This window comes from Trichomycterus rosablanca, chromosome 17 (assembly GCF_030014385.1).
Source record: "Trichomycterus rosablanca isolate fTriRos1 chromosome 17, fTriRos1.hap1, whole genome shotgun sequence".
In the NCBI taxonomy this organism is placed as follows: domain Eukaryota; kingdom Metazoa; phylum Chordata; class Actinopteri; order Siluriformes; family Trichomycteridae; genus Trichomycterus; species Trichomycterus rosablanca.
Window position 1 is genome coordinate 23,377,148 of NC_086004.1, and position 12,720 is coordinate 23,389,867.

At 38.9% G+C, this 12,720-nt stretch overlaps 1 protein-coding gene across 1 annotated transcript; it reads left to right on the top strand.

The window, feature by feature from the left end:
• Positions 1 to 314: 314 nt before the first annotated feature.
• gpr179 (G protein-coupled receptor 179) lies at positions 315 to 11,963 on the top strand. Its single transcript, XM_063013429.1, has 11 exons — positions 315 to 1,192; positions 2,226 to 2,334; positions 4,842 to 4,938; positions 5,087 to 5,298; positions 6,154 to 6,222; positions 6,517 to 6,626; positions 7,041 to 7,279; positions 7,657 to 7,795; positions 7,878 to 7,980; positions 8,492 to 8,641; positions 9,150 to 11,963. Exons 1-11 carry the CDS (start codon positions 315 to 317, stop codon positions 11,961 to 11,963), a joined length of 4,920 nt encoding a protein of 1,639 aa, XP_062869499.1.
• Positions 11,964 to 12,720: the final 757 nt, after the last annotated feature.

Here is a 12,720-nt window from a genome sequence, read left to right on the forward strand (position 1 = left end):
TTATCCAGCATTCTAAGAGATCCAGAGTGGATTTATCACAGCTGGAAACTACAGACTGCAGACTTCCAACATCTTTGGCAGAGGAGTAGTGTATAAACAGTGCTGACTTGTCCAAGGAGCACAGAAACCTTTGTACATCTATATGCCAGGGAGGAGGCATTTGAGAAAAGCAATCCCATGAGAAACAAAGACCAGAAAAAGGTCATGCAGCTCTACATAACAGTGTACTGACCAGAAGAGGGAACAGAAGGAGGATTTTACAAATTGCCTGAAAAACTATGAGAAGCCTCATCAAGATTATTGTCTTAACCAATATGCTGCTTCTATTACTGATGTTGTCCCCTTTTTCGGCTCAGATAAGCTCCAGTTCTGACTCTTGGATTCTCTCCAGCCTGGTGCCAACTCCTTCAGTCTCCAATATGAGTGCTATAACAAAACAAGAGATTTTTGCACGTGTGCATCCTCAGAGTGTTGAGCAAAGCTCTAATGTTACAGTGGAGAAGAATGAGGACGGGTCCATGGCTATGAAATACCTTTACACTAATGATGATTCTCTCCTGACTTCCTCCAGCTGCCGCCAACCTTTCCAGTTGGTCAGGCAACAAGGAGCTGTCCCTTCAGACCTTCAGGCTATGCTAAGCCAGGTTATTTTGTCCCTGACAAACACTGTAAATTTTCTCAACCTCATCTTTCAGGCCAGTGAGCTGAGGGAGACCAGTGTACATGAGGACATAGAGTGGTACCATGCATTGGTCCGATCCATGCTTGTTGGTGAAAGGCCTGGTTTGGTAAGACATGCCCGACTAACATTTGATGCTGATCCTAAAGCATCTCGGCCGCAGTTGGTGCTACAGGCCTCCAGGAGCCAGTTGCTGGGTATTTACCTGCAAGACCTCACTTTGTCTTGGAAAAGCTATCAGTTATCGGCAAATGGTTCAGATCCGAACTGGTTAATAAGGTCCAGCGGTCCACCCATTCCTGGATTGTCTAAACAGGTCTTGGTCAATGACCTCAGCACTCTGGACACACCTAAGTGGGCCCATGGGGGCATATATGTGACTAATAGCAGTGGACTGCAGTGGGGTAGGGCCCCTTTCTTGGAGTGTAAGGATGGACGTTTATTGCCTGAGTGGCTCCTTACACTTTCTATGCCATTTTATGGTTTGAAGCCAGACCTGAGTCCTGAGTTCAGGTTAGTCACGTTTTTTTTTTTGCAGTATATTCTTACATTTATGTAAACTTGCTGACGCTAAAGGAGCCTAAAAATGTATATGCTTTTATATGATATTTGACTTCAGCTGTTGTGTGTTGCTCAGTAGCATTTCAGGCTTTGGGAAGAAACATAATTTAGAGCACAAACATTATTTAAAAACAGACACAGAGAAAGACATGTGCAACCACCCAACCATTGCCAACCCTCACCTATTTTGCTGTTTTAAGAAGGACCGTAGATTAGCAGGTAAGGGTGAAGCTATCTGGCTATTCTTTTCACCAGCCAGTGCTGGACTACTGAACAGAGCTGTGATATTTCAAGTATCCATATAAACACGTGTTAAGGGTGTGTGGTTTTACAGGGAACACTAAAGGGACATGTTATGTTTGTTAAAAACAGTTTATATACAATTTATAACAGGTTTATAAATGGTAGCACCTATCAGCTAACATTTGCCAAACTTGATGTTTATTTTTATAATTACTGGTTTATCACTTTGCTCAAATTATTGTGTGCTTCAGTGGTGCAGCGGTTTATTACACTAGCCCATCACTGTGGCACTCTAGGTTTGAATTTCAACAGCCAATCTTGGTTGGCTGAACATCTATGCAGAAATCATTGGCTATGTCTGATGGAGGGTGTTGTATCGTCACGAAAATATGGCAGAAGTCCTGTGAAGGTATTGTGCCCTGTCCAGGATATTCCTGCTTTGTGCTCAGTGTTTCTGGTGAACCCAAGACCCCAAACAGGTCGAAAAGTTTTTAATAAAATATTAAATTATTATAATATTTTCAAAGATTTAAATATTTTTACTCATTGTTCTACAGATTATATGATTTGTAAAAATGTATTAAATATACTGTATTTCATGTATTACATGCATAGCATGACCCTGGTATAAATAATTGTCCAGCGATTTCATGCATGTCAGAGGATGCTTTGCATTAAAGTACTGTACTAACGTTATTAATTCCTGTTGTCTAAATACTTTGTTTTTACTTTTTGTTGACAGGGGTGTAATACAAGTGGATGTAAACATTCAAGGATTTGATGTAAATCAGTGTATCACTGGAGATACCTGGTTTGCAGACTCACATGAGTGTAACCGAACCAGCATGGAGGTGAATTTGATGTTATCTCCAGTTTATGCTGTTATCACTTATCTGAATTACAAACCGCATTTTTGGAAAAGCCTTAACATTTTGTAAAATGCAAAAAAGTTAAACAGTTTTGAAATATTCCAAAATAAGCAGGGGAATAAGCAGGACATGATCTACAGTACATAATATTGTGAAAAGATTTAGAGAATATAGAAAAATCTCAGTCCATGTAGGCAGGGATGGACTGGCCATCGGGAGGGTCGGGAGTTTTCCCGGTGGGCCGCTCTGTATGTGGGCCGCTGAGAGAGTGAAAAATAAATTCTGTTTTAAATATTCCTGAATAATAATCCTGAAGTGTGCATTGGCCCACCACAGTATCCTCACTGTATGTCCATTGGCCAATCACAGAAATGTCCCTCCCACAGGATAAACCGTAATCACAACCACCAGTACAAGAACTATGAATGAGTGCGAGATGGAGAAAGGGTCGAAAAAGCGTAAAGGAAGTGCAGAAAAAGCCCGTGATAAAAAACAGAAAAAGCCGTTTTAAGGACGATTTTTGTAAAAGTTCTATGATGTCATGTCCAACATAGTGCACTACATAGGGCGGTGGATATAATTTGAGATGGTACCATTAGTCTCTGCTCTTCAGAAAAAGTAAACACTATCTTGTCATCTATAATACAGAAAGGAAAAATGCAGCTGTTCAGGAAATTTTTTAGAGTGATTATGTGCATAGCTCACATGGTTAATTTCCCTTGTCAACATATAAAGTATTTATTTCTTTGCTCATCAGAGCAATGCACTAATTTGGAACAAACGTGAATCACGTGTCAATAAAAGTGCGAAAAAAGCATATTTACCAGTGTTAAAGGTTTAATGAAAGAAAGGTTTAATTTTATTTCTTGCGGTTTAATGAGACAGGATGGGGAAATCCAATAGAACCATTTAAGAAATTGTAAATTTTATGTGTGTGATAGATGGATAGAACTATTAATCCCAAAGAAAAGTGTTGGAAATATATATATTTGTTTGTAGTTATTTTTTTATTATTTTAATTTTTATTATAGTGAGTTATTAACTTTAGTGGTAAGATAGATGAAAACTATTAATATCAATCATCTAACATTTGATTAGGGGGTGATATGTGTGGCGCGATGTGCTTGTAGTGGGCTGGTCAAGAAAAAAGTCCAGGGCTGAATTTTGTTCCCAGTCCAGCCCTGCATGTAGGTTAGAAGGCTGTTTTATGTGCATTTAAGTCATTAAACAGCATTGCCGCACTCTTATAGAGAACATGTCGGCAGGGTGGTACAGCACAACACCAGCTGCACAGGGCCAAAGCATCAGTTAATTTGTTTTAGTAGCCATTAGATAATGACTGACCTGTCCGTATAACTTTTGGTTCTGAATGAAAAGTTTCTCAATTAAATCAATGACTTTTCTTTTTGTGAATGTATATTTCAAAAACATTTTTACGACACCTTTTTCATTTGTTTTACACCTTTTAGTGCCCCATATTCTCTTCCATTCAGAGCTACTTTAAAAAAAGATTTGGGCTTGGTGGTACAGGGATAATCTGAGGAATTAAAGCATTAGTCCAGTGATGTGAGCATCACGCACCACTTATATGATTGGCACATGGCCTCATGAACTTCTCAGAATTACATATGTGACTTTTCTGTATCCACATTTGGATTTAATCTATTACTTACAGCAATGGATGTGGCTAAAATACCTGAACTTAATAATTAGGAGGGGTGTCAAAATACTCTTTTGCGAACCAGAGCCACATGAACAACGATTGGCCTCTCTCAACTGATGCAGCTACGACCTCTGCTGACTGACTGATGACGCCAGCACAGAGACGGGGAAAGAGTGCGCTGATCAGGGTGTGTCTCTCCGTACACAGTGCTGATCCGCATTGCACTCGTCAAAGTGTAGGTGACAAAAATGCATGTCTGAGGGGGCGTGGGTTAGCTTCATTCTCCTCAATCAGAGTGGGGATCGGCATTGGTGGAGAGGAAGCATGACACAATCGTGGACTGGTCATCAGTTCATCACAGGGCAAACACACACAGGACAATTGTATTATCTCCCATTAACATGACTGGAAACCCATGAGGACACAGGAAGAGCATCCACACAGAACTCCACATAGAAAGGTTCAAATCCAAGACCTTCTTGCTGTGAAGCAAGTGGTGGCCCAGTGTGGGCAAATATATTATTCCATTGTAAGCAGCCCACACTGAACTAATGGCAAATTATGATTTAGTTTAGATTGACTCACAGGTTTCTGATAAGTGGGCCATCCAGCTTTAACTGAGGTAATGTTAATGAAAGTCTGCTCATGGTGATAATGTGACAGAGCACACACACAATCTTTCATGGGCATGAAAAAGCAATCTGGCTTCTTAATGCCTCTTAATCCTACTAACAGACATTCAGGGAGTGGAGACATTTGCTCATGATACGAAAGCCCTTAACACAGCTTCTTTTTTGTATTATTCTAATGCCTTGTGTTGATTTAGTGTGAGCCAATTCCTGGGCAGGGCTTTCGGTTTGGCCAGTACTGCTGCAGATGTAAGGAGGGATACTACAGCCTGCCACCAGACACTGAGGACCAGTGTAAGCCTTCTTTTCTGCAGTATATACATAATAAATTGTAGATATAAATTGTTTGTAGTTTTTGTAGTAATGATGGTCTTGTTCATTACTTTTCTGTGACTTCATTTTTCACTCTGGTAATATTTTCTGCAATTGTGTGTCAAAACAGTTAATGATGGTGCCAACAGTACTCAGATGTGTTACCCTGAGACGCCTGTGTGCCTGCCTTGCTGGCCGGGCTGTAAGCAGTGTAAGAACGGGTCACCGTGCTGGGTAGAGGAGGATTGGCTTCTGAGAGCAGCAATGCTAGCAGTTCAGGGCTTCTTCATGGTTCTTGTGCTGCTCCTCATGCTAATAACATACAAGTATCGCAGAACCAGGGTGAGTGATTGTGAATAATTTCAAGGCCCTTATTTTGACCTTCAAAAATATCACCAGTACATCACTGGTCACAGTTATCTATTTACTCACTTATATATACCTAGTGACTGGAAGCAAGCCAGGTATACAGATGGGGTACATTGATTCATTTCAGGCCAATACACAATAAACTATTTACAGGAGCTCAGTTTAGTCTACTAAAATAAGTGAATGAAATCCAAAACTACAGCCACACTAACTAGGTCAGACCACAATAAAACATTTGGAAAAAAACTCCCCAGTAAAGTGGCAGAAACTGTAGATCTCTCATGAGACTAAATTAAAACAAAATTTCAATTTAGTCAATTTTTAACTAAACTAAATAACTTTAACTCTAATGTCTGGTGTAAATTTACCTCAAATAACACAATCCACAAAGTAAAATACAGTGGTGGAAGCATTGACTTATTAAAATGCTATTCAGCAACCAGTCAACTGAAATTTAACTGTAGCCACGGATGTCCACAGGTTAACTGAAATACTTATGGTAGCATTGTGTTGTTCCAAATAAGAATAATTTCTCACCCAACAGGTTTTGTAATGATCCTAAATGAAGTCAAACAAAGCAAATATTAGACAACATGGCTAATATTATTCTGTACTGCAGTTTTACATTACATCCTACAAGTATTAACAATGCGTTCCAAATATGACTGGAAACTATGACCATTGGACTATTTTCCTCATGCATTAACCATAAGATATGTTTTTATAATGTGCAGACAAATGTGTGCTTTCTTTTTTGACATCTGTTATGGTTTCGTTTTAATGTACAAATGCTAGACTTTTTTCTCTCGTCTCACTTCTGTGTGGCAGACGATTCGAGCGTTCAGTCTGCTGCTGCTGGAGATTGTTCTCTTTGGCTCTGTGCTCCTATACTTCCCTGTAAGTGCAGATTACATTACAGCATTTGGGATTATATCATAATGGATGTAGGGGGAAAATTAGTAAAAACTAAAAAAATTTGGCTTTTTCTAAGCAAACGTTATTCCATTTTTTTTTTACAGCATTTTACATTTAACAACACCTTAGTCTAGAGTAATATGTGTTAAACTTACAGTTATACAGTTTAAATTGTAATGATGAATATGCAGTAAAAAAGAAAAGCATTAGAAAATGTGTTCTTAATCTGCTTGATAATCAATCATGTTTTGAATATTAATGAACGTGTTTTTTTAGGTGTTCATCTTATATTTTAAACCCAGCTTGTTTCGCTGCATCCTTCTCCGCTGGGTCCGGTTGCTGGGTTTTACCATAGTTTATGGTACTGTGACTCTAAAAATGTACAGGTTTGCAATCTTTCTACTATTTCTAATCAAACTACCAGTCCAAACACTGAATAATAATTGGATAACTAGGGGGGACACGGGGCGGTCAAAGCCTTGCTTTGGGGGTTCCTGTCTTGTGTCCAGTATTTCCCAGTAATTCCCAGGGCGTGTGTCAGTCTCGGCTCTTCTCAATCAGGGTGGAGATCAACATCAGTAGAAAGGAAGCAAAATGCAATTGGGTAATTGGATATGACTAGATTGGGAGGAAAATTGGGGAAAATGCTGGTTAAATAATGCAAAGGATATCATGAGCTGATAGTTACATGGCATGCAATACATATAAAAACTATGCCTTTATTCCCTGTTTGTTTTAAGTCTGAAAGCTCATGCGTATGTTTGGATAGTACATTGAAATTTCTTATTATGTTCTCACAGGTTGCTGAATGTTTTTCTCTCGTGTACTGCACAGAGAGTCCTTTACATGTCTAATGCCAGTGTGCTCAGGATACTGGGAGTGATGGTGCTCATTGCAAAGTGGTTTTTGTGTGCTTGGACTGCAGGAGTCCTTCAAAACAGAGACCGTAATGTTCCTTTGCTAATCACATCAACCACCTTAGATGGACAAAGTTTCAAAATGTGTGACTCAGACCGGTGGGACTACATGATGGCTCTGGGTGGGTAAAATCTAAACAGTATATAATCTATAGAGTAATTTTCATTTTACGTGGCAAGTAACAGAAACGTATCCCTAATCATAACACAGTTTGTCAAAAGACTTAGTAAGCATTAAGTTATAAAAATAATGATTACATGAAATTACATAATTACATGACAGTGTGGTAAAAAAGCCTTAGGTTTAAATACAATTAAATCTTTAGGTTTAAAGACAAATCTTTAAACAAACAAAACAAAAACTTTGCACATATTCTCTAAAAAAATAGAAAATAGAAAACATTCTTACAAAGTTAGATAATATTGGTTTGACCATCACAAAGCACGTAATGTCCAGTAACATGTCACTTTACACATTATTCATTTCTCTGAACTGTAGCGGAGTTGCTGTTTTTGTGCTGGGGGAGCTTGCTCTGCAGTGCAGTAAAGAGTGTGCCCTCTGCCTTCCATGAGCCTCGATACATGGGCATTGTTATCCACAATGAACTATTTTTCTCTGCCATTTTTCATCTTCTCAGGTGATAATGTTGTGTGTGTGCTTACTTAAAATATCAAAGAAATGGAATGCAGAGATTTTTTACTTACTTTTGCAACTTTCAGGTTCATGCGGACATCTGTGCATCCCGACTGGATGCTTTCATTATTCTTTGTCCATACTCATGCCACGACCACTGTAACTCTTGGTCTGCTGTTTATTCCTAAGGTAGGCTACTTCATGCTTTTTAATGACACTGCTTCTGGTAATAATGAAATACGTACATTTAATAACAAAATCAGTGAATCAGCAAGAACTAAGAAATTGCTCTCCTGAGACTCCATTTGCTCGTCACTGCTGGTTACTGCAGTGAACTGTTGGGTAAAAAGCTGGAGACAAAGAAATGTATTTAAATAGTCTCCTTGTATGTGAAGATAAATTCCTGAAACTATTCAAATATTTGATAAAACTCAAGCTAACACATTTGGGTGTTTTAATTTTTCCAAAAATATTTTGTCTTGTTTCGTCTTAGAAAATTAGTGCAGTGTTGTAATTTGGCCTATTTTTTCCCAGGAGAGTACAATAAGGTGTTTTTAAAGTTTATAGCCACTGTAAAAAGAACTGTATTTGAACAAAAAAAATTAACAAATACACTTAAAACAGAATTGCTCTACCTAACCAAGTATGCAAGAAATTATTTGTAATAAATAATGTTTATAATCTTTAAAAAATGTTTCAGTTTCTTCATATGACTCGACCTGTAAAAGAGGATATTGCTTCAGAGATGTATGAGGATGAAGTAGATCTCCACCATTCATATATACACCTCAATGGCAGTTTTACATCCACCTGCTGGAACGACCACACCCTGGACCCTGATGACATTCGGGTAAGTTTCCTTGTCTACATACAGCTTTTTTAACACTTGCGATAGGGAGGTTACAGCATGACGAGCAATGTAGGCCAAGCAAGAACTTCTACTTCTAAAAAGTTTGACTGGGGGTGGGCAATAAAATGTCATGGGTGGGCAGGTCTTAAGGTCTTAATTCAAAATGTTTATACCTTATAACAACAGTTCATAATGAAAGCAATTCTAAATCTAAATTGCTAAACCAGTTTTACAAATTTGCAATACCAGTTCCTTTAGTTTTCTGTTTTCTTTAAAAATTGTTTCTCAATTACAAACCCAGTTACAGAAACGCCCTTAAAAAGTATATGAATAACAACTAGAAAAACAATACCATAGTTAAAACCTTACATTTCTTGTCTTTGAACAGATTTTATTTCAATAGAAATTTTTTTTTTAGATTTAGAACTTTTTTGGAATCAGGAGATTATTATTCCTTTGTCTCTGTAAACATCTTTAAATAAATACCTTGTTTATACTCTGTTATCAGGATGAGCTGGAGAAACTTTATGGACGACTGGAAATCCAAAAGACCAAAAAAATTGCAAAAAACAACCCACATCTGCAGAAGAAACGCAGCTCTCAGCTTATGCTTGGTCAGTCCCTTATTAAGCGCATCGCTGAGATCCCAGAGAGCATGAGTCGGCAGTGCAGTCGTAAAGACAAGGACGCTTTAGGAGCTAGAGGAACAACAGCATTGTCTGGATCCTTGAAAGCAATTCCTGAAAGTACCTGTGTCACTATGAGGAATGAGATAACCAAGCTGCCATCACTAAAGATAAAAACATCTCAGAGTGCATGCAAGTATGTCCCCGAGAGGGATAGTTTATTGATTAATTCTTCAGTGAAAAAATGTATGGAAAGAAGAGCCTCTAAAGCAGAGTCTATCAAAACAACACCAGTTAAGAGGGTTTCTAAGGCAGAGTCTATTGACACAGCACCAGTTCTTTGCAAGTCTGTCAGTGCTCACAATTTAGCAGTGGAAAATAATCTTCTACAACCTTTGCCCACCAGGGTTCAGAGGTCCTATAGTTTCTCAGAAAGGCCCAGAGACCATTATTATCTTGCCCATACTGAAAGCACCAAGGACACATCACTTGTTTTGAAAATAAGGCCAAAAGATAAGTCAACTCAAGCACAGGACTGTACAAAGGATACAATTTTAAACACTGAGGTCAGTCCCTTTAATTTTAAGGAGGATCAGGTGGCAGGTATAAACATACCAAAACAGAAACAAGTTACTAATTCTGTCTCTCAACAAGAACCCCTAGCACATAAACTTTTATCATCACCATCACTACTATATGTTTGCCCTTGGGAATTTGCCTCCTCTTTGCCTCCCCATCCTCCTGTGGCAGAGCGAGAACATGGAATGGACTCAGATGTCGATTCTCAAAGACCAAAACCTCCAGTCTCCAGTAGTGCTCCAGCATCACCACATGGCGTTGGGAAGCCAATTTTCCATCGGAGGTTCTCTTTCCGTTCAACTACCCAAACTCTCATTTTAGCAAGGGGGTTGATACATGGAAAACGAAGTGGCAAATGTAGTGATAAAAAGGAACGGACTGTCTGCAGTACTGACAGCTCTGGAAACACACCACAAATACCAAGACGAGCTCTAACTTGGGTTGATTCAAAACCTTGCCTAGTTAAACAGCCAGCAATGAGAGTATCATCAAATGATTCCACAAAGGGCTTCTCCAGAAGCAGTGCTCCACCTCATATCTGTCTCTGTAAGTCAGAAGACATGATAATGGAAGTAGGAAAACCAAGTCCTTTTGGAAATATAATACAAAGACAAAACAGTGATACGCAAAAGCTTTCTCCGACATCTAGCACAGAGAGCAACAAATCAACCAGTCACCAAATTAGGTCTTCTCTGACTGTTCCAAGGACAAATTTATGTCTTTGGGATGTTCCGAATCAGACCCAACCAGAAATAAGAGAAAGCCATATTGCAGATATTTGCCCCTTGGAATTTAACAAAACAGGTCAAATACAATCTGAGGGTATACCTAATCATGTCTCATATTGGAAGACACAAATGACAGCAGACCCAGTTGATATTTGTCCATGGGAAGCACTAGAACATGCATCTAGAACAAGTGATGATCTTAGGAAGAAACTTACACAAGATCAAGGCTGTATAGAAGCTAATGTATGCCCTTGCAGTGTACCAGTTTTTAATATGTTGCAGAATAAACCCGATTCTGTCAAATCCCCTACTACAACTAGACCAAGTGAGAGAATTATTTATGTTGATTCTTGTGCAGGGGACAAAAAAATAAAGAGTTTGGTACAGCAAAAAACACTGAGAACTGACATCTGCCCATGGGAAACAAGTGAAGCAATGACAGACCAAAAGATTATAAGTGTTATTGGTTCACCTTGGGAAACGGGTAACATGGCAGAACAGTACATGAAAACAGTCACAGATTTGAAGATCTCAGCTAGGCCTAGTATGCAACATCCAACTAAACAACCCAGTAGCACTGCAGACATTTGCCCTTGGGACCTCCCTGAGTCACCAGGTCTGAAAAATGACTGTGTTACAGTATGCCATTGGGAATCAGAAGACTTATCAAACACCAATGCTGAGCAATCAAGACTTGATGTCAAGAAAAACACAACAATGCATCTATTGACAAAACAGTTGACAAGCACAGCAAATATTTGCCCTTGGGGCTTCCCTGAATTACCACCTACTGTGGTGGATGACTGTTCTTCAAAGTCAGGGGAACCATTTCCCAAAACTAAACAAGAAACTGAAGGATATTCTACGCAAGAATCCACAATTAAGAACGCAGATGTATGTCCATGGGAATCAGAAAAGCCTGAGAGTTTACAGGAAAAGTGTATAGCTATAACAGTCCAGAAACCTGAAAATGTTACTGCAGATATTTGCCCTTGGGAAACAGAAACGTCTTCAGAATCAACTCAAAGTCACAGTAACACCAAATGTGACATATGTCCTTGGGAACAAGAGAACTCGGAAGAATCAAAAATGCAAGAAAGTATCTTTGTAGTTAACCATCCCTGGAAAAGACCAGCAAATTTAGAGGATAGTTCTGGAATAGGTGTCAGTGATATAAGGAAAGAAGACACCTGTGTATATGAGGTCCAAGGGGTAAGAGCTAATCGGCCTCTGACTCGATGTGATGCACTGTGCCCATGGGAAATTAAATCTCCGTCTATTACAGAGCATGACAAAAACCCAGATGTCTTGACATGGGAGGAACCAATACCAGAAGAAGGTGATGCTGAAACAGCTGCAGAGGCCTTCATTTTTCCACCTGACTTATAATGAGAACTAATTAACACAGTATTTTATACTAGCTTTAGACAACGTTTAGGTCACTTGATCTTGTGTCCAGATTACTGGCAAATTGAACTGTCCTCTAAAATTGTAATTTTTATCCATCTAAAATTTCTGCTCATTCTCCAAGTAGTAATTACTACCAAGTACATATTCCCATCCAGCCCCAAAGTACTGTTACTTTCCTGAAACATGGTACTGTTCATGTCTTTGTGTGTGTGTTTGTTTTATTAGGATTTTTAATGTAAATGTTTTACACCCTTTGGTTACATCCACGACAGAAACGGTAGTTACACAAGATTCATTAGTTCACAAGCTTATATGAAATACAGTCATGGACAATTTTGTATTTCCAATTCACCTCACTTGCATGTCTTTGGACTGTGGGAGGAAATCGGAGCACCCGGAGTAAACCCACGCAGACATGGGGAGAACATGCAAACTCCACACAGAAAGGACCCGGACCGCCATACCTGGGGATCGAACCCAGGACCTTCTTGCTGTGAGGCGACAGTGCTACCCACTTAGCCACAGTGCCGCCCCTTTGTGTGTGTAAGATGTTTAATTAGCCAGTCGTACATCTGCATTTTATTAAAACAGTCTAAGACAGGAACGGCAACTTTTCTGGTCCGTATTAAGTTTGATTTTACATTACAATAGTAGAATTTTACTGAAATGTGGACATCCCAAAAGCATTTGGTAATATGTGATCTGTATACCATGACAACAAAAGTGTAATTTTTTC